Source organism: Puma concolor, chromosome A3 (genome assembly GCF_028749965.1).
Source record: "Puma concolor isolate L17-30 chromosome A3, mPumCon1.1.hap2, whole genome shotgun sequence".
NCBI classification, from domain to species: domain Eukaryota; kingdom Metazoa; phylum Chordata; class Mammalia; order Carnivora; family Felidae; genus Puma; species Puma concolor.
Genome location: NC_141669.1, coordinates 67367296 through 67390533, shown reverse-complemented (window position 1 = coordinate 67390533; position 23238 = coordinate 67367296). Strand labels below are relative to the sequence as shown.

Here is a 23238-nt window from a genome sequence, read left to right as displayed (position 1 = left end):
CACTTGGAGTAGGCACACTACTTGATTCTAAGACTACTTAAAGCTTGTAAAACTATACCAATCAAAACAGTCTAATACTGGCAAAAGGATAGGAAAAAATAAATCAACAGAACAAAACAGATGTATGTCTGGTCACTGATTTTCAACAAAGGTGCCAAAGCAATGAGAAAAGATAAATTCTTTCCAAAAGATAATCTGCCGGGGTAACTGGATATCTTTATGGAAAAATGAATGTGGATCTGTAACACTTCCATGGACAAACATTAATTCAAAATGTGTATTAGATTTAAACATAAAAGCTATTTGGGGCACTTGGGTAGCTCAGCTGGTTAAGCATCCGACTTCCCCTCAGGTCATGATCTTACAGTTCGTAGGTTCTACACTAATGGCTCGAAGCCTGCTTGGGATTTTGTCTCTCCTTCTCTCTGCCCCTCCCCTGCTTGTGCTTGTGCGCGCACTCTCTCTCTCTCTCCCCAAATAAATAAACTTAAAAAAATAAAAAAAATTTTTTTTAATAAACATAAAAGCTAAAAGAAAGCTTCTAGAAAAAAACAGAATATTCACAACCTTGAAGTAGGCAAAGATGTTTTGGACAGCACACAGAAAGCACTAACCAGATAAAAACAGAGAGGGAGGCAGGCAAAACATAAGAGACTCTCAAACATAGAGAACAAACTGAGGGTTGTTGGAGGAGTGTTGCGTGGGAGGGATGGGCTAAATGGGTGATGGGCATTAAGGAAGGCACTTGTTGGTATGAGCACTGGGTGTTACATGTAAGTGATGAATCACTAAATTTTACTCCTGAAACTAATATTATTCTATATGTTAACTAACTTGAATTTAAGTAAAATCTTGGAAGGGAAAAAAAAATTAAATGTATCTGTAATCTGCCAAAAAAAAAAAGCACTAACCATAAAAGAAAAAAAAATGATAAAAGACTTCTTCAAAATTAGAAAATTACACTCATCAAAAGAAACTATCAATAAAAATAACAGGAAACCATAAATAAAATTAACAAGCAAGCTACAGATTAGGAGAATATATTCACAATGCATACATCTGACAAAATACTTATCCAGAGTATATAAAGAACTCCCTACAATAAATCAGAAAAAGACATTATTACAACGCTATGTAACAGCAAGCAAAAGACACATCACAAAAGAAAATATACAGGTAGCCAAGAGACATGTAAAAGTCCTCTCATTCATTAGTGATTTGGGAGATCTAAATTACCACCACAATGAGAAATCATTACATACCCACTAAAATGGCTAAAGTTAAAAAGACTGATATCAAATGGTGTTGAGAATGTGAAGCCACCAGAACTCTCGTATATTGCTGATGGAAGTGGAACCACTTTGGAGAACTGTTTGGCAATTTCTTATAAATACATACTTAGCCCATAACTTAGCTGGTTACTCAGTTGGTTACTCAATTCTACTCTCTTTACCCAAGAGAAATGAAAACATATGTTCACAGAAAGGCCTGTATAAGAATGTTCATGGCATTCTTTTGTTCATAATAGCCAGAAGCTATAAATAATCCCTATGTCCATCAACAAGTGAATGAAAAATTAAACTGTGGTATACTCTTATCATGGAATACTACTTAGTGGTAAAAAGGAAATTACTGAGACCTGCAACATCAATGGTAAATCTTAAACACATACTTAATGCAAGTAATCATAGGAGAGTACATGCTGTATGATTCCATTCACATGATGCATTTTGCCTGTTACATAGCATCATATGAATAGGAACAAACAGGCAAAATTAATCTGTGGTGAAAGAAATCAGAACAGTGTTGTTGGGATTGGGGAGTTGGAAGAAGGACAGAACAAGAATTCAACTGAACTGACTACTAAGGGCCCAAGGGATCTTTTGGGGATGATATAAATGTTCTACATCTTGACAGCAGTGAGTCAATGAGTGGACGCACTTGTCAGAACACAAAACTGTTAAAACTTAAGATCTATGCATTTTATTGCATGTAAATTATATCTTAATAAAAAACACAAAGGGGTGCCTGGGTGGCTCAGTTAGCTAGGCCTCTGACTCTTGATTTCTGCTCAGGTCATGATCTCCTGGTTTGTGGGACCAAACCATGTGTCAGGCTCTGTGCTGACACTGTGGAGCCTACTTCAGATTCTCTCTCCCTCCTCTGTCCCTCTCCCACTTACACATGCATGTTCTCTCTCAAAATAAATAAATAAATAAGCATTTAAAAATAAAAAAATAAAATAACATTAAAATGAAAAAAAGTATATGAGCATTCTTCAACAAATAAATTTTGGAGAGACAGTGCACACAAACAAAGGACAGTCAATAAGACTTATAAAACAAATCAATCCATTTTATTATTTTTTTAATGTTTATTTTTGAGAGAGAGAGAGAGAGAGAGAGAGAGAGAGAGAGCGTGCACGCGCACGCACGCATAAGCAGGGGAGGGGCAGAGAGAGAGACACACAGAATCTGAAGGAGACTCCAGGCTCTGAGCTGTCAGCACATGGGGCTTGAACTCATGAGCCATGAAATCATGACCTGAGCCAAAGTCAGAAGCTTAATCGACTGAGCCACCTAGGCACCTGAAATCAAACCATTTTAATATGTAGACCTTCTTCAGATTCTGATTTTTTTAAGTTTATTTATTTATTTTGAGGGACAGAGAGAGCAAGCAAGCACAAGCAAGGCAGAGAGAGAGTATCCCAAGCAGGCTCCCTGCTGCCAGTGAAGAGCCCAATGTGAAGTTTGAACCCATGAAACCATGAACCCATGAGAGATTACGCATGACCTGAGCTGAAATCAAGAGTCAGAGGCTTAAGCAGCTGAGCCACCCAGGTGCCCTTGGATTCTGATTTCTTAAAACACCGTGATAAAAACAAACAAACAAACAAACAAACAAAAAGACCATTTATGACATATAAACACTAGCTGGATATTTGAGGACATTAATTTTTGTTAAATATGTTGGGGAAACATTTGATTATTTAGTGTTGCGGTTATGTTTTGCAAAGTAATTACAGTTTGCAAAATACATAATGAAATATTTATGAGGGTGTGGGATTGGTAGGATTGACCATGGGTCGATGGCTACTGGGGCTCAGTGACAGCTAATCAAGTTTCTTTCATTATTCTGTCTCTATGTTTGGAATTTTCCATACGAGAAGTATAATTTTTAAAATCCCTTCAAAAAAGAGATATGGCAATGTAAGTACACTAAAATTCTATATACTGAAGCAATTTTAACCAGTTTTATCCACAACTCTTACAGCAATTAAAATATGTATATTTGATTCTATCAATGCTAACTATAGCTCATGCTGAACATGTTTCACTAACAAAATTTTAGTAAGGTCAAAAGAAAGCTTGGTGGGATAAGAATGAGTAAATGAGAAAGTATGTTGGTAAAAGGTAGTTTTTCAGTCCTTGTTCAAAGTGATATCTTAAAGCCCAAATCCTTATAGCATACCTGTATTATGTAGTGTAGAACGGCCTATAAAACATTACATAATGAAATATATGATGTCCTAAGTTCTGATTTTCATAATTCACCTTATATAAGCAAAAGTACCTAAGTGTTCATCAAGTTGTTTTGTATAAAAATTAAGATACCAGAATATCAGAACTTGATAGAATAGTAAGCCTTTCTATCATTTAAAAATGATGATTAGTTGAGACTGAGAAGTTTAATTTTTTTTATTTTAATGTTTATTTATTCCTTAGAGAGAAAGAGGCAGAGCATGAGTTGGGGAGGGGCAGAGAGTGAGGGAGACAGACTCCGAAGCAGGCTCCAGGCTCCGCGTTGTCAGCACAGAGCCCAACGCGGGGCTCAAACTCACAAACTGTGAGATCATGACCTGAGCCGAAGCCAGAGGCTCAACCGACTGAGCCACCCAGGTGCCGCGAGACTGAGAAGTTTTAAAGGCATGGTTTAAGCATGTTTAACAACTTTCTTAGAACAAAGAAAAAGAAAATTTTTCAAAAGGAAATTCCCTTCTTTTCTGAGATCAAAGACACCAGTAACTTAAAAAAATGTTTTTAATGCTTTAGGTTGCTTTACCTAGCACTGTCAAAACACTAATATAAGTAAATTTAATAATGGCACCTTCCACCTACTCAAGTTTACAAGTCAATCTGTAAAACTGAAGAAAAAATATGCAGACTGACCTAGAACTCAATTAAGGTTTTTTCTCTTTTCACAAAAGCTGTTGACAAGTAGGTAAGTTTATGACTATCCCTACAGTACAATCACAAGGCTCCTCCAGTTTTAAGACAGCAGAAAATTCTTTACAACTGGGAACTTGTGTTTTTCCCTTAATCTGCTACCTATGCCTCTCTTAAGTACAACCTCTACTCATCTTTTTGTCCCCATATTTAGCCCTAAGCATTGCTTAAAAAAAAAAAAAAAAGGAAAAGGAAAAGGAGTATGCTAATATTTAACGTTGAACTTCAAGGGATTACTAACATAACCAAACAACCACTAAATTTGTTTGAATAACAAAACTTTATAAGCCTTCTTCACCTATGGTAACAATTCCATCAATGGGAAGAACAAACTATTAAAGAAATCATGTTTTTCCTTAAAACTAGAGGACCACTTAAGGCCCTCTCTAAATTTAAGAATTTAGAGACTGCTAAAACAATAGTCCAATATTTAGTAGCCATAGCTCTATACTACGAGAGTATAGAAAATGTTTCTCCCCTTCTCAAAACAAGGTTTTTTTTTGTTTTTTGTTTTTTTCAGAAATAAAAAAGCAAGATTTCTTTCTTTACCTGTCTATCTATCATTAACTGAAAAGAGGGGTCCAAATATCTATATAACCCAGTATATCAAGTGTCTTATACTAAGCAGGCTAGAGTATTTAATAATTACTTTTTAAAGCCTGTATTTCACATAATTACAAACTAATTTTTAAAAATACAGGTTAAAAAAATACAGGTTAATAAAAACCGTGTTTGTAGAAAAATACATAATACTGGTCCAAAAAAATATCAATTTTCCCCTAAATTAATGATTAAATGTAATGTAGCCCCACTGTAATTTCAACAGAGGAAGAGGGAATTAAATAAACAAATTTTAAAGATCAGGTAAAAAGCAGATAGCCAGAAAAAATAATTCTGGAAAAGCCCTATCAGCTGTCATTTCATTGGAAAGTTATAGCAACTAAAACAGTCTGATACCTATACATGAAAAGACAAAGAAATGGAAAAGAGGAAATATTTCACCGATAATACAAGTATATGACAAAAGTGGCATATCTAAATAGTAAAGATGGATGAGTCAACAAATGGTGTTGGGACAAATGAGATATCATGTTGAAAAATAAAATTATATCACTACTTCACTTTCTACAAAATAAGCTACAGATAATGAAAGGATCAAATATTAAAATGAAATCATAAAAATCATGGAAGCACTAAGAAAAAACATGGGAGAAATTTTTACAATCTTAGAGAAGGCCTTTCTAAGAATTATATTAAACTCAATGACTCGTATGATTCAAAGGCATAAAAGACAATGATACTTAAATGTGATTACTTAAAATTTCTGCAAAAAATATACTGAAGGTCAAAATACAAACAACAAATCATGAAAAAAAGTTTTCAGGACACAACAAAATGCTAATTTCCTTACAATACATCAAGTGTTCCTACATCTGTAAGAACAAAAACCCAAAAGAATAAGCAAAAGCTGTGATCAGAAAAAAGTTAATGGCACCTATGCCAAAAATACTCTGAAATGTAAATTAAAAAAAAGAAAATTTGCTAAACCATTCACTAGATTACCAATACACTGTGTTTATAAAGGCATAAGGAAAAAGGTACTTTAAACACATTATTGGTGGGAATAGAGGTTGCAGTAACTTTGCAATACAATTCAGCATTACTTATCAACATTTTAAATGCACATACCCTTTGAACCAGTAATTCTACTCGCATGAATTTATCCCACAATATATATATAAAAGCATGTATTCCCAAAGAAATATATATAAGTGCATAGCAACATTATCTGTAACAAAGTTGAGAAACAACCTAATTAACTATCCATAAGAGACTGACTGAATAAAATATGGAACATCCATATACCTTGTATATGTAAATAAATGCTTTCATTCATATGATTTTTATTGAGAATATATTGTACTTCTAGGACTATACATCCATAATATCAGTTTACATCCATAATATCAGATCCATTCAACAAATCTCTGAGTGCCAACACCACATCTAATGCACTGTGATCAACAGTAAAGATATGTCACATAGTCTTTTTCCTCAAGAGAAAAATGTTCAGGGGCACCTGGGTGGCTCAGTCAGTTAAGCGTCCGACTTTGGCTGAAGTCATGATCTCACAGTTCCTGAGTTCAAGCCCCATATCTGGCTCTCTGCAGTCAGCACAGAGCCTGCTTGGAATCCTCTGTCTCCTTTTCCCTATGCCCCTCCCGTGCTCACTCTCTCTCAATCTCTCTCTCAAAACTAAACAAACATTAAAAAAAAATATTTTAAAAAAGTTATATAGCCCCTTTCCTCAAGGAGCATATAGTCTGGCAAAGAATAGAAATAAGTAAACATACTATTACCATATACAGTATGATACATATATAGAATGTTATTAGAATACTTAAAAATAATCACCATTTAGAGGTGTCTGGGTGACTCAGTTAAGCCTTGGACTCTTGATTCAGCTCAGGTCATCATCTCACAGTTGGTAAGACTGAGCCCCACACAGGACTCTGCACTGACAGCACAGAGCCTTCTTGGGATTCTCTCTCCCTCTCGCTCTGCCTCTCCTCGGCTCACATGCGCCAGGGTGCACTCTTCTCTCTCTCTCAAAATAAATAAATAAACTTTAGATCTACTTCTAAAAAAATAATAATAATCACCATTCCAAAAAACAAAAAAACCAACCACTTAAATGTAAAATTATTAACTCCTCCTTTAGAGTTTAAAAGAATGATGAAGCCATCAGTGTGAGAAGACCTCAGCATCAGTAAAGCTGCGTCCCACCATTTTGCATGCCTATGTCCTATCTAGCTAACCACAAAAGTCACATTTACCCATATAAACACTGATGAATTATGGTCTGCCCTTACAGTTCTCATTACTGGTGCTGTCACACCCAGAGGGACCTTCTAGGGTCTATATTTAGAAAAGGAACAAAAAGTATCAAAGAATATAGTATAAGAGTGATGTGTCTACAACACTGACTTCTACTTAATTAGAAGTTTCAGTAAAGGATCAAGAAATATCATCCACTTGGTACCTTTTCCTGGGCTAGCAAAGTACCTTTAAAATGTGCCATTTAATTTGGGGCCTTGTATCAGCAGTGTTTCAAATAAACTGCTTTTAGGGAGATTATGAAATAACTACATATAAAACAGAGCCAATTATTAGACAATAGATAATATACTTGCTCCTTTTTAGAAATATTTCATATAAGATAGCAAATCTTCTAAGTTTAGAGGGATATAGTGCTAAAACAGCATATTTTAAATACTACTACTCATACTGAGGTTATTTATCAAAGGTACAAAATATATTCATCATTTCATTTTAAAATGGTTTGAGGGAGTCTGCCAGTCACTAAAAACGATTTGACATTTGATGTGGAGCTTCCTATGAGCCAACCTAAAACGTAACTTAACTTATCCATAAGGAGCATACCACCGTTACCAACTTTTACTCCTAGTCCAAAATTAGAAATGGCTTAACAAGAGTAACTATTCCGAATCTGTAAATTCATCAGTTCTTTACCTTGATTCCAATTTCAAAGTAGGGTGGGGAATGGATAGGGCATGAGAGTTCCTTCTTTAGAGGCACCTGCTTCCTAGAAATGCGTATCACTGTTCAATTAGCCTTTGTATTAAGAACTAGTACTTAAGATTTAAACTATACATCACTCAAAATCTTTTAGCATTTCTACTATGTGCTCCTATGCCAATACACATGATCATATAATAAATGACTTCATAAAAGACTAGTAATTTTTAGTCCCAAGCCATAAACTATACTTACGAGCAATATTCAATTCTATATAAATGTCCACTGCAATTAACAAATTTGGACAGTCTCTGAAATTGATTTAGTAAGCCCCAACACTTTCTTTGTATTTACATCCCCTGCCTCCAAGCTCTATCAATTCTTCTATCATAAAACCTTATTTTAACCTAACTATAAAAATTGAGATTTGCAGCCAAAAAAATCCTACTTCTTAGAGTTTCTTATATTCTTCCCTTCTATTCCATTTTCACTGACTGAAGGTAGTAGTAAACTAGTTCAGGCTCTACTCACCTCTTTCAAAACACCTGCAAAAGCATTCTAAATAGTTCTGTTTTTCTTTCCAACCTAACTTGAGTACTGTCGTTAATTCACTTTTCTAACACCGCTTTAACAATGGCATGCCTCAGTTCAATAATCTCCAATGGCCTCACAATGCGTAAAGCAGTAATTCAGGACAAAAGAGAAAAATAATGAAAGAACTTTTACATTTTGGAAACAATAACAAAAACATTTTTTGTTTCATAATATAAATTACCAAAACCAAGAGCAACTGTGGATGGCAGAGCATGGATAAAAACAGGATAATAAAACCCCAATACCTTAATTTAGTATTCAATACCCCTCAGAATCCAGATCTACCGCGAGTTTTCAATCTTAATTAACACTGGTTTAGAACATGCCCAAAGGCCAGTGCAATGTCATTGTTAATGATGTTTACATTTCTCTCAATGCAATTTTTATGCAGCATTTCCCTGGAGTACCTTCAAAGCCCATTAACCAAGCACCTTTTCAACTTGAAGCCAAATGTTTCTCCATGGAAAATGGTCAAGTGAGAGGCTTCCATCTCATTTCATTACTGTACAATGGGGATGTTCCAAGAACAGTAAACAACAAAATTCAAAATTATTCAAAAATAATGTAAACAATGTTAAATGCACAAGTGTCAGGAGTCTGCCTAACTCAGTAAATATAACCCTCTTCCCATAGGGCTGGTCTGTTTTGAACCATGCTCTGCTCATCTCTCACCTTGTCTTTACTCACATCAGTCCTCTTGGTTCCTCTAAATCTTCAAACTGTATTTTTGTTTCAAATCACAATATAATTATTAAAGAGTATATTTCTAAAATAATTAAAAAAAAAAAACTTTTTACAATGGCCTATTAGAGACCCCAAATGAGCTAAGTGTAGCCCACCTCCCCACCCTCACGTTACACCACTCTCTCTCCAGCTTTTTTCATTAGTCTTACTAGACTTTCAAACACCCAAAGCTAATTCCTGCCTCAAGGCTTTTGCCTCCTTAAGGGTTGCTTGGAAATTTTTATCTGCAGCTTAAAATCTCACCTCCTCAGAAAGGCCTTTCTCAGTGCCACACTACTTAAAAGGCACTCCCCCCCCACCACACCTCAGTAATTTTCCATGCCATCATCCAATTTATTTTCCTCGTAACACTTACCACTATTCTGAGTTTCTTATTTATGTGCTTATTATCTATACTCCCTGCATAGGGAGCATATGTGTCTTGTTCATTGCTATACCCTCATAGCCCAGAACAGAACCTGTCTCAGTTGAATGAATGAATAAACTGTTAAGAACCTGAGACTCACTAAAATGGTTTAACTATCCATGACTATAATCATGATGTTCAGCGGTTCACTAAGGCAACTAAAGTTTCTAAACAGGTATCATAAATACAGAATTAGGGAACCATATAAAGGTAAGAGTCCCTGAGTAGGCAATATCCTTTCTCCTTTGTCTTCCAAACTTAGTATTCCAAAAGTCAAAATTCCGAGAATGCTGTCACCTCCTGAATCCCGAATGTTCAAAGATCAGAACCCTTCTCCTGTTTCCATATTGGAATACAAGATGACAAATTAGTATGCTTTTGTTAATCCTTAAACTGCCCATTTGCAAATTTACTACTTTATATTATTCTACCTCACTTTAGTTCTCTTAAATGTGTTTTTGACTCAGGAAAAGAAAAAATCGTGTTACTCCTCATCTCCTAATATCTTTAGTGTAATGATTATTGTTTTGATTAATGCTTTGGGGTGTGTCATCAAAATGTTATTCAGAAACATCACAAATGGCTTATTTTACTGCTGTGGAGAAACGAACTGAAAAATATATGTATTTTCTGTGTGATCTCAGATTCATTTTCTTCTTCTAGAAAACGAACTATTTCTAAAATCCGATAAAGCTATGAAGATTTCTCAGCAGGCAGTTAAACTACTTGATTCTTGCCCTTTTATGCATTAAGAAAGATCCTACTGCTGGTGGGACACTTTGTCCCCAAAGTAACAAGCTACATGTTGATAAACTAGTAACTTGTCTAATAAGATTTAACATCTCTAACAAACTTGGTTTTTTTTTCTCTTCCAAAATAAACAATTTCCCAAAATGAAAAGGGTAATAAAACAATGTTCCTTAAAAAAAAAAAATACAATCAGGTACTAAAGTGAATGAAAAGATTTGGAAACTATTTATAAACTATGCAGATTTGTCTCTGTCGACCTAAAACATAGAACTTCTAATAGCATTTCTAACCACTACAAGAAAACATCTGTCTCAAAACATTGTATTAAAGGCTTCTGACAAATCTGCCACAAATTCAATTGGCCTATTCGCGGCAAAAAATCCACAGGTTTCCTCTTTTTTAAGAACGTCAACCATTTTGCCTTTTTCCTCTACGGATTCATTATAATGCATCAAGAGCCTAAACCACAGCAACAGCAATCCGTCTCATTCTGCAGCTAAGACCCTGGCAGAACTGCTCCCCTCGGGCCACAAATGCCCAGATCCCACTTCCCAGGCTCTGTTTAGCTAGGGAGTCGCCACATCACAACCCGGATAAACTGGGCGGTGCCAGGACTTTGCCAGAAGTCTGGCCTTCCCAATTCTCCACGCGCCACACCACTGGAGGCGCTCTCCCGTCACTGCAGTTGGGTCAGTGTGGATGTTTTCCACTGGGCCAGCTCCCCACCAGCGCCAAGAATCGAGAGGGAGGGGGATGAGGTGCTAGGGGGCCACCCAAGCCAGGGAGGTGAGGAGGGGGTCCAGGGCTCAACGCTGGCAAACAGACTAGCAGCGAAACTGCGCCTTTTCCCTAGGAATGACCCAGCCTGGGAGACAAAAGATTAAGGGCGCCAAGGCCTTTCCATCCTCACCCGGGAACCTAGCCAGCCCAACGCACAACCCTAGTTCCTCGATACAAACCCAGCTCCTATTAGGGGTGGATGCCTAACTTCCGGGACGCAGAGGGATAGGGACTATGGGGAAGAAGCCGGGAGCCGACGTGGTGCACGTGTTCCCCGATACCGAGACAGACAATAAAGAACAAGCCCGGGTTTCCTCGGCCGCCCCACCCTGCTCCTGGCGGCTCCCACCAGCGGGGGCGCCTTCGCCCCAAGGTCCACGGACAAAGCCCCTCGGGGCCGGAGAGGAGGGCTCCGCCCGAGGCATCTAGGGGTGCACACAAAAGACAGAGGGAGCGAGGGACTGCGCGAGGAGTAAGGGCAAGGCACTCACCCACTGAGCCTGAGGAGCCCCTGCGCTTGGGCGCGGCCGGGGTGGAGGGGGGCGCGGCGGGGGCCGGGGCGGGTGGGGTCCACACGGGCTCGGCCTGGGGGCTCACGCTGGCCGGGGGAGGAGGAGGAGGCCGGGCCGGAGGCTCATCGTCCTCGGGGAGCTTGGAGGGCGAGGCTGCGGCAGCGGAGGGCAGGGATGGCGCGGGCGCCGAGGGCGACACAGGGCTCGGGTCCCAAGACGGCGGCCGCTCCGGGGCTGCGGGGGGCGCGGCCGGCAGTGGCCCCCGGGGCGCCGGAGGCACGAAGTCACTGCCGAAGTCCAGCAGGGGCGCGCCAGCGGCGGGGGCGGTGGGCACTGGGGCTGCCGCCAGCCCAGCGGCGGGCTTCCTCTCCAGCACCTCCAGCTCCTCTAAGTCCTCGTCCTCGTCCTCCTCGTCTTCCTCCTCGTCTTCCTCCTCGTCCTCGGGCTCCCTCACGAACTGGTACTTGAACGGGGGCTGAGGCCGGGGTGGGCTGTCCGACGACGAGGAGACCAGAGGCGACTGGTCCATGTCTTCCATGGCTTGCGGGTCGGAGATGATGCTGCAGCTGCTGGCTCCACGGGACGCTTCTCTTCAGAGCCGCGGGCGGTTGTGGGGGTTGGGGAGGACTGAGAGGGGCAGGGCCGAACAAGCCCAGGGACCTGCAGTGGCGACAGCTCCCGGAACAATGAGACTGCTCCTCCTGCCTCTGCGCCCGTGATGCGCCACCCGCCCAGTCCCCAGTTGCCGCCACCGCCCAGACAAGCGAAGGAGACAGGCCAGCAGATTCTCCGCCCAGTTTGGCGTGACTTACCCTCCCTGGCGGGGAGAGGCAGGGTCTGGCGCGGGAGGGAGAGAGCCAATCGGCTACGGGATAGAGACGATGGGCAACCAGCTGGCCCAATGGAAAGAGAAAGAGAGAAAAGTGGGTGGGGCTTTTTGCACTTCCTCTCTCCTACCGGCTGGGGTGGTTTCGATGGGTGGGGCTTGGAGCTGGGAGACCCACCCTTCACCTTGGGTACTTGCGGGTTGGGTCGGGGTCTCTCCTTGTCTTGGAGCTGGAGGTCTGCCTGCGGCCCTAGGGCTCCATAAGCGTGCGGTAGGGCTGGCGGTCTGCCCTGAAGGGTCCGAGAGGTTCTTGGCTCCGCACCCCCGGAAGGGCGTTATCCTGGGGGACTGGGGGTGGTAACTTTCCTCCCAGGAAAGGAAAATCCCAGGGTTGAGAAATGTACTATGAAGTAGGCCCTAAAGATTTATGTATACACTAAGAATTAAAAATTTTTGAAATAAAAAGATTACATTTTTTCAAACTTAAATTACCAGACCAACTCATCACTACTACCTGCAACCTCCTTAAAAGAAAAGAAATTTTTTTGACATTTTTAAGGTTGTTCTCTATTCAAACTGCAGGCCCTGGATGAAGTAGGCAAAACAGAGCTGGGCTTGGACAGTCTGGAGGACTAAAATCATTTCAAACTCGTCTCATCTCCTTCCAGGACGGTTTTGGGATCTGCCTGCTGCTGGACTCACATGGTAGAAAGATGAGTCACCCAAAGAGAGAGAGAGAAGAAAGTGGAAACAAAACGATGCCTTGGAAGGCAAATTTGATTCACATTACATTTCAGTCACCTTAGGCTCATGAGTCAACATTTCAGATGATTCAGGCCTTCTGGGAGTCAGGAAGCCCAGTATTGGTTTGTTTGATATGCTGGAATGAGCATGATCCCCATTCTACTTTTTCCAAAATGGGAGAGGGAGTTTAAAGGAAAGTGGTCACAGAACATACAAGTATCAGCATGCAAAGGGGTTAGAGTCCCTTTTATGGTTCTGGTATATCTTACAGAAATATTCACTGCCTTCCTACTGTGGAGGCCCTGGAGACAGGATGACCTGCTTGCAGATTGCTCACAGTCTAGGCCTGCCCTGTCCAATATCTTAGTCACTGGCCACTTGTGGCTAATGAGCACTTGAAGTATGACTACATGAAATGAGATGTGCCATAAGTTTAAAATGCACAGTAGATTTTGAGTATCAGTATAAAAAAAATTAAAACATCTCAATTTCTGTATGGTTACATTTTGTAATTGATGCTGTTGATGTTGATGTGTTGGAAGAAGTATATTAAATTGTTTTCACTTTTTTTTCTTACTTTTTAAATGTAGCTTCTAAAATATTTTAAATATATGTATGATCACGTATTTCTTTTGGGCAGTGCTAGTCTAAATAATTAAGAAATTCTGATTGCCATGGGGAATCATTAGGGTTATTTAAGTAAATTCTTAGCTCAAACTAATTAATATTACTCCAGGCTTAATTTAGGTATTAAAAAGGAAAGGCAGTGGTTAGGGAAGAAGGAAGGAGAAATGAACAAGTGGAACACAGATTTTTAGGGCAACAGAATTATTCTGTATGATACTGTAATGGTGGACACATGACATTATACTTTTGGCAAAACCCATTGACTGTCCATCACAAAGAGTGAACCCTAATGTAATGGAGGTTAGTTAATAATATATCAATACTGGTTCATCACTTGTACCAAGATGTTAGTAATAGGGGATGGTTGGAGAGTGGGCATGGTACTCCCTGTACTTTCTGTTCAATTTTTCTATAAATCTAAAGTTGCTCTAAGAAACAAAATGTGTTCATTCTTTAAGAAGGGAAGGGTAGAACGAGATTTCCTGGGAACATTACCTGATCCGGTTAGCACCACGACATTCAGGACCTGGCATATCCATTCCACAAAGACCAACTGGTTTTATTCCTACAAAATGGCTGAGGTACTTTGAGTTTATTTGGTTTTTATTTTGTGTCATTTTTGAAGAGTAGGAAGAGAGAAACATTAGTGTAGAATTTGGGGGTGGAAAGTTTAATGCCAAACTAAAAATTTTAAACAAAACAGATTCCTACAATGATTACTAAAAGTCATGTTTCAAGTATTTGTCAAAAATTATCAGAAATGTATATGATCTTCAACCGCATACACATACAAAAATATACTAGCAAAATTTTATGGTATGAACTTTTTCTGTTATGTAACAATTTAGCTATCAGTAGTTCAGTCTTCACTGTACTGTTTTCCCCACTATAATTGTTCTGAAACTCCTTAATAGAAAAATTTTACAGTTTTCATACATTATTTGTAAGTTGCTTGCTTATATGATATCTCCACATTCATATATATGTGTGCCTGCTATTACTAAAATAGTCTCAAGGGAATATCTTTAATTTATTAAAAGTGTCATAAAAGGATAATTATGGAAAAGTGGTAGATTTACAACTTTTATAATAAATGGTAAATATTGAGGCAATAATATAAGCACTCTCCTCTGAAGCAGAAGAAAAATAACAATCTTATTGAGCTCAGGGACTTCTAAAATGTAAGTATTTGATGGATGAATTAAGGGTAAAAAGAGTTTACCCAGTGTTCGTAGAATGATCAACAAAGGATAAGGAAAGGAGACTGTTGCTGATATACCAGAATCAAAAGTAGAGTTAGTTACACATTAGGATAACTACATATAAATATCACTCTCACTAACAAGAAAATTCTGATGGGCGGGGCGCCTGGGTGGCGCAGTCGGTTAAGCGTCCGGCTTCAGCCAGGTCACGATCTCGCGGTCCGTGAGTTCGAGCCCCGCGTCAGGCTCTGGGCTGATGGCTCAGAGCCTGGAGCCTGTTTCCGATTCTGTGTCTCCCTCTCTCTCTGCCCCTCCCCCGTTCATGCTCTGTCTCTCTCTGTCCCAAAAATAAATAAACGTTGAAAAAAAAAAAATTTTTTTAAAGAAAATTCTGATGGGCATTTGAAATGCTTAAAGGAAGAATGTAAATTCTTGATCATAATAATAGTTAGAAAAAGAATTATTCAATGAATTACTTTTGAAATTATCTTACCAGAAGTAGAAGATTAAAGTTTTCAGATACCACAAGTTAGTAACTGTTCTGTTAGAACACTACAAGAAATCCATTCATCCTGATGGAATTATAGAATCTCAGAGTTGGAAGGAATCTGGGAGATCAGTTTGACCAATTTCCTTACCATTACAAGAATTCCCTACAGAAGGTTTTTTAAAGTTGACCATCGGTGCTAGATTAAAAACAGCCACAAACTCTTTGCAACAACTCCCATTCAGAGGTAGGGTCAGTTTCCCCACCCCTTCTGAGCTGGCCTTGTGACTTTCTTGACCAATAGAATGCTCTGGAAGTGAGTTCCAAGCCTAACTAGCAAAGGCACTGCAGCTTCTATTCTCACTGTCTTGGAACACTGAGGCTAAAGATGAGATACACATGGGGAAAGAGACCTAGCTGACTCTCTGGGAGCTGAAGTCCCAGAAATGTGAGACCATTTCAGATTCTGCAGCCAACCCACAGAATCATAAAAAGTAATAAATCATTGTTTTAAACTACTACCTTTTGGGATGGTTCATTACAGAACAAAAGCTAGTTTAAACATCATCTGTTTTGTGCTTTACTCATTCGTACATGAGATATTTATTGGGTATTTACTCTTCATCATGCACATGGAATACAGCACTGAACAACTCAGCACAAATGTGCCTGGACATTTTCAGGGAGACTCACCGCTTAAGGAAATATCCCGTCCTGTTTCTATTATATTATACCTTATTGCAGAAAGCTCAATTGATATCTAATCCATGTACACAGAACAGGTTATTTGTCCTTCTATCATGTATGCCCCATGAAAGAGTTAAAAGGCATAGGATAGCTATATTCTTGTCTACATATGTAGAGTGGGTTCAGCAACCACAGGAGAAAGATGAGAGGTTAATTCCTGACAAACTTATATCAAGAGCTGTGCACAACTTTTTTGTCTACTGGAAATGACCTGCCAATATTCAAGATCACCACTGAATTACATTCAACCTTTGTCTTTAAAAACAAAACAAAACAAAACAAAACAAAAAAAACCTGAAACATCATGTTGGCAGTCCTAAGGGGAAAACTAAAAACTTGCTGTGTCATTGTCCCTACCATTTTTCATGAAATGCAGTTCATGGTTCTGGTTAACATCTTGACTTATACTAAGTTCATTCTAAAATGAGAATAGAAATAGAAGTATTATAAGATCAACATCTTCAGCCATGCTAGTTAAGCGTTGAAAATTATTGGGACACCTGGGTGGCTCAGTTGGTTAAGCGTCCAACTTCAACTGAGGTCAGAATCTCACAGTTCGTGGGTTAGAGGCCTGTGTGGAGCTCTGTGCTGACAGCTCAGAACCTGGAGCCTGCTTCGGATTCTGTGTCTCCCTCCTTCTCTGCCCCTCCCCCATTCATGCTCTGTCTCTCTTTCTCTCAAAAATAAATAAACATTAAAAAAGAAAAAAGAAAGAAAATTACTGTTGGACCTAAAATCAAGTTTTTAAGTTCCAAGAAGAAATCACATAAAAGCCAAGTGAAAGTCATAATTAAAATTGAGCCTAGTCTTTCTCCTTTAACCTTCTTTGGTCCTCCACATTAATACTGCATTCCCTTAGGCTAAATTCAATATGCATCATTTCTCTGGTGAAATTTATTGTGATCTAATATAAAAACTATTTTGATTCAGAAGAAAATTAATTTTGATCTAGCAGCACAAATCCAAGCAGAGAAATTCTTAAACCATCTTAGACAAATAAAAATCTATCCTCATGAGAAAAAAGAACTACAGAAAAGAGTTCACAAAATGATCTCAGTTATAAATAACTCATTCCAGCATCTCACCTATTCTTCCTAATACCTAAAAACTGAAGTATAATTTCTGCTGTTTTATTTTCAGTGGAAATAGAAACCAGGTAGTCGCTAGCTTTACAATAAACATGACTCATTTACTCAACTAAAATCTATTGAGCTTCTAGGTTCTGGTGATAAAGGGTAAATAAAACACACTTCTTACCATCAAGGAACATATAATCTAGTTTATAGAAAAATATATAGGTATGTATACACATATATTTGTAAACATATTCATATATATGTGTATATATGTATGTGAATATATAGAATATACATATATTAATATAATTCATACTATAAGTATATAATTAATACAATATAATTCATACTATATATATATGTATATATTAAGAAAGAGTGAAACAGACATATTCCAGCAGAGTTTGGGAAGGCTTCATAAAAGGTGCTACTCTTTTAAGGTAAAGAAAGAAGGGAAGGCATCTAATGAAGGGAAAATAGCACCTATAGAGGAAGAGGAGTTAAACTCCAATATAGATTCAAGGCATAGAGAGACATAAGGTATGGTTAGAGAGGTAGAAAATGACTGAAGATAAAACCAAATAAAGAAATCAAATACAGACTATGAAGGGTCTCAAATGCCATGCTAAAGAGTGAAGCTATTATTCTCTACGTAAAGAGTTATTAAAAGTCTTTAAGCAAAATGGGGACACCTGGGTGGCTGATTGGATTAAGCATCCAACTCTTCATCTAGGTTCAGGTCATGATCTCACAGTTCCTGGGATCAAGCCCCTCACTGAGCTCTGCTCTAACAGTGCGGAGCCTGCTTGGGATTTTCTCTCTCTTCCTCTCTCTCTCTGCCCCTTCCCCATGCTCTCTGTCTCTCTCTGTCTCTCTTACTCTCAAAATAAATAAATAAACTTAAAAAAAAAAAAGGCTTTAAGTAAAATGGTGAGATGACCTGATTGCTAATTTACAAAAATAGTAGTGATAGTGTTATAAACATAGATGAGTATGGATGCTAGAATAAGGAAATAACATTTAGGATGCAATTATATAATATTACAGGTAATCTTTGCCCAGTAACTTGATTATAGCTACTATAGTTTAAGTGTAACATAATTACTGCTTAGAGTTTGGGCAAAAATTGATGAAAGCGTGAACCAATAGTTTAGGAAATAGGAGAAGATAAAATTGAAAAACACTGAAGATGAATTCATAGAATTTGGTGACTAATAGGATGGAGGGGCTGATGGAAAAGAAGAAGAGCTGAAATAAGCTTTATGCTTAGGTGGCAAGGTATATTGGTGCTACCATGGTGAAAGCAAAGAAATCAGGAGAGGAAGCACAGAACTGGTGAGTAATGCTGGGGAGAATATAATGACCTTAATTTTTAGATACATTGACCTTGAGTTGCCTTTGGAATATTGAGTAGAAACAATCAGGAAGCAGCTGCAAAGCCAGGGCTGGGACTTAGGATGACGTTGTAGTCTGGACAGCAGGTACCTAAGTGTTAGTTAAGTTTCATGGGTAAAGTCTTGGGAGGAAAGTGTGGGGTGGGGGCAGTGGGGCAGGTTGATGCATATTGTTTGCTATTCTCAGAGAACAGGGCCTAGAAAGGAGCCATGGGAAACACCAACACGAAATATCTCTGGATGTACTAGAACAATGCTATTTCCACATAATCTTTACTTTTCCAGGGCAAAACAAAAAAACCTCCCTTTTGCTTTTCTTCATAGGTCTAGTTGTTCAGTTTCATTTTATCTTCTCCATCCTCTTTAAATATTAAACTCAGAACTCCAAATAGTATTCCGGTAAGTACTCAATATAATTACATTTAGCACTAAGTAATCTATAGCAGTAGGGACAATACCAATAATTTAAACCACAGATAATCCTTAAACCCTCATTAAGCTGGTAGCGCCAGCCTCTTAGCCAAAAACAAGTAGTAGAATTGCCTGGTGGTCTTTAACCTCTACGTGTAACTGACCACCCTCTAATGAAGGTGCTGAAGAGAAGGAAATGGTTGAAAGAAAAGCAATAAGAGATTAAGCAAGCTCCATTAAATTAAAAAATTAACTAGACAATAAATGGTTCTTTTGTATACTACTTGTATTTATGAGGTATGGGATTTTTTTTTTTTTAATCAACAGATCTACATTGCTCATACTCAACTCGTTTTCTGCTTTCCAGAGAACTCAGAAATGCATTCATCACTGGAAATGCCATAATATATTGCTTTGCCTGTGTCTTTTTTGAAACTCTCTTTCCTTTTACTGCTACAGACTCACTGTGATCTACATTTCCATCTTATCTTAGTATTATTTATTGTCCTAGGTGGAAATTTATCCTGTCAGGTGGTAAAAGAAAGGTAAGTCATTTGTGAATAAGGACCTAGCATAGTCAAATACATAGAGGCAGGGAGTAGAACAGTGGGTCTCAGGGGCTAGAGGGAGGGGCAGGCAATGGGGAGTTAGGGTTTAATGAGTAGACAGCTTCAGGATGGAATGATGCAAAATTTCTGGAGATAGATGGTCATGATGGTTGTACAACAATATGAATGTACTTAATGCCACTGAACTGTGTACTTAAAAGTGGTTAAAATGGTAAATTTTATGCCATGCATATTTGACCACACTAAAAAATTTTTATTGCAATTATAAAAAAATTAACATAAGTTAGAAGATAAACTTGAAAAATCTCCCAGAAAACAGAAAAGGAACAAAAAGATATATCAACAACAAACAAGTAGAAATTAAAGGTTTCTTTTTTTAAATCAATATCATTTACAATAGCATCAGAAAACATGAGATATTTAAGGATGGATTAAACAAAATATGCCCACTACCATTACACTACAAATATTGCTGAGAGAAATTTAAAAAACTAAAAGAACTTCAACTTTGATTTCAACATTTATGAGAAAGCTACAATGATGAAGACAGTGTGGTACTGGCATAAAGATAGACAAAGAGATGAGTGGGACAGAATAGAGAGTCCAAAAAATAGACTCAGAGACACACACATATATAGCCAATTAATTTTTGACAAGAGTACCAAGGTATTTCAATGGGATAAAAATTGTCTTTTCAAACAAATGGTGCTAGAACAAATGGATATCCATATACAAAAAAAAAAAAGAAATCAATAAATAAAAAAATTTGGATTCTAATCTCACATGCAAAAAAATTAACCCAAATGAATCATGGGCCTAAATAGAACAGCTATAAACTATAAAACAATAAAATTTCTTTTTTTTTTTTTTAATTTTTTTTTTCAACGTTTATTTATTTTTTGGGACAGAGAGAGACAGAGCATGAATGGGGGAGGGGCAGAGAGAGAGGGAGACACAGAATCGGAAACAGGCTCCAGGCTCTGAGCCATCAGCCCAGAGCCTGACGCGGGGCTCGAACTCACGGACCGTGAGATCGTGACCTGGCTGAAGTCGGACGCTTAACCAACTGCGCCACCCAGGCGCCCCTAAAATTTCTTGAAGCAAACATAGAATAAAATCTTGGCAAGGATTTATAATAAACGCTTTTGCAAGTATAAAATGGCACAATAACTGTAGAAAATCATCTGGCAATTTCCTATGAAGTTAAACATACCTAATCACGTGACCCAGAAATTCCATACTCGGGTATTTATCCAGAAGAAATGAAAACCAGAAATGACCTATATGTCCACCAACTAGTGAATAGACCAACAACACATGACTTTGGAAATCCACTCAGCAATAATAAGGAACAAACTATTGATGTATATAGCATAAAAGAAACTCCAAAGAATTATATTAAATGAAAGAAGCAAGACACAAAAGCCTACATTCTATATGATTCTGTTTATGTGACATTTTAAATTTTTTTTTTTTTCAACGTTTATTTATTTTTGGGACAGAGAGAGACAGAGCATGAACGGGGGAGGGGCAGAGAGAGAGGGAGACACAGAATCGGAAACAGGCTCCAGGCTCTGAGCCATCAGCCCAGAGCCTGACGCGGGGCTCGAACCCACGGACCGCGAGATCGTGACCTGGCTGAAGTCGGACGCTTAACCGACTGCGCCACCCAGGCGCCCCTATGTGACATTTTAAAACAGGCAAAACTCCCAGGGGGTAGGGAAGGGAAGGAGGGTGACTGCAGAGAGGATGAGGGAATTTTGGGGGTTTGTTTGGTTTTTTTAAGTTTATTTATATTGAGAGAAGGGGAGGGGAGGGGCAGAGAGAGAGGAGAGAGCAAGAATCCCAAGCAGGCTCCACACCATCAGCACAGAGCCCAGTGCAGGGCTCAAATCCATGAATCATGAGATCATGACCTGAGTCAAAGTCAGAGATGAGGGAACTTTTTGGAGTAATAGTGGTGAAGGCTATACAACTATATACATTGTCAAAACTCATTGAACTGTACAATTAAAATGAGTGAAATTTATTGGGTAAAAATTTTATCTCAATACAGATGTTTTTTTAAAAAAAGACAAAGATATAATACAGAGGACAAAAGATAGGAAAGTTAGAAGATCTCAAGGATGGAACTAGACGGTATTATGCTAAGCAAAATTAGTCAGTCAGAAAAAGACAAATATCATATTACTTCACTCATATGAGGACTTGAAGACACAAACCAGATGAATATAAGAGAAGGTAAGCAAAAATAATATAAAAACAGGGAGGGGAACAAAACATAAGAGACTCTTAAATATGGAAAACAAATGGAGGGTTACTGGAAGGGTGGTGGGAGGGGGGATGGGCTAAATGGGTAAGAGGCATTAAGGAATCTACTCCTGAAATCATTGTTGCATTATATGCTAACCAATTTGGATGTAAATGAAAAAAATAAAATTAAAAAAAAAAAAAGAAAGAAAGTTAGAAGATCAGTTTGGAAGGCCTACGAATCACTAACAAGAGATCCGCAAAGAAAGACCAGAAAAAACACTAAGTTTTCTATTAATCTAACTTGCCCTCTAGAAAGGTGAACTTGCAGTACAGTACTACATGCTCCATGACAGAGCATTATTTAAGAGTTTACATTTTAACTCAACCTTATAATTGTGTGCAGATTGTTTGAATGTCAAGAAATGTTTTAAGACTATTTCTTAAACAGTTTTCCTTCTCTAAATCAATCACCCTTTATCTCTATGAAATTGATAGTGCTGTAAATACAATCTAAGTCTACCTTAAGTTCTTATTTAGATCTTAGAGTTGGGTTTGGTTGCTATTTTCAGATGACTATGTAAGGTGCAATTTTTTTTTGAGTTCTATTTTTCTCCTGCCGCCCCCCACAAAATTGAATTTATTTAAACTAAAAAACAAACAAACAAAAAAATACACAGTTCACCCGTTTCTCCCACCCCTCACCCCCACCTCTGGCAGCTGCTCATCTGTTCCCTGTATCTGTGAGCTTGGGTTTTGTTTTGTTTTTTTAGATCCACATAGAAGTGAAATCATATGGGATCTATGTGTCTCCCTCTGACTCATTTCACTTAGTGTAATACCTTGTAGGTCCATCCATGTTCTTCAAATGGCAAGATCTCATTCTTTTTTGTGGCTGAGTAACATATATATACACAGACAGACCACATCTTCTTTATCTATTCATCTATTCTATCTAATCCTTGGTTTATTTCTATATCTTGGCTATTGTAAATAATGCTGCAGTAAAAATAGGGGTGCATATATCTTTCTAATTAGTGTTTGTGTTTTCTTTGGGTAAATATCCTGTAGTGGAATTACTGGATCATATGGTATTTCTATTTTTAATTTTTTGAGGAACCTCCATACTGTTTTCCACAATGGTTGCACCAATTTGCATTCCCACCAATAGTGCATGAGGTTCCTTTTTCTCCACATCCCGCTAATATTTATTTCTTGTCTTTTTGATACTAGCCATTCTTATTGGTTTAAGGTGGTATTTCATTGTGGTTTTGACTTACATCTCCCTGATGATTAATGATGTTGAACATCTTTTCATGTGCCTGTTGGTTTTTTGCATGTCTTCTTTAGAAA

General features: G+C 38.3%; 1 protein-coding gene across 3 annotated transcripts in view; it reads right to left on the bottom strand.

The window, feature by feature from the left end:
* RTN4 (reticulon 4) overlaps nt 1-12328 on the bottom strand; it is a 74179-nt gene extending 61851 nt beyond the window's left edge. The window contains exon 1 of one of the 3 annotated variants that reach the window (XM_025932596.2): nt 11532-12328. In XM_025932596.2, coding sequence (XP_025788381.1) covers nt 11532-12090 — 559 coding nt within the window. In that variant the 5' untranslated portion in view covers nt 12091-12328. The remainder of the gene's footprint in view (nt 1-11531) is intronic. The other 2 variants (XM_025932597.2, XM_025932598.2) reach the window with 2 other exon arrangements.
* Between the last annotated feature and the right edge of the window lie 10910 nt (nt 12329-23238).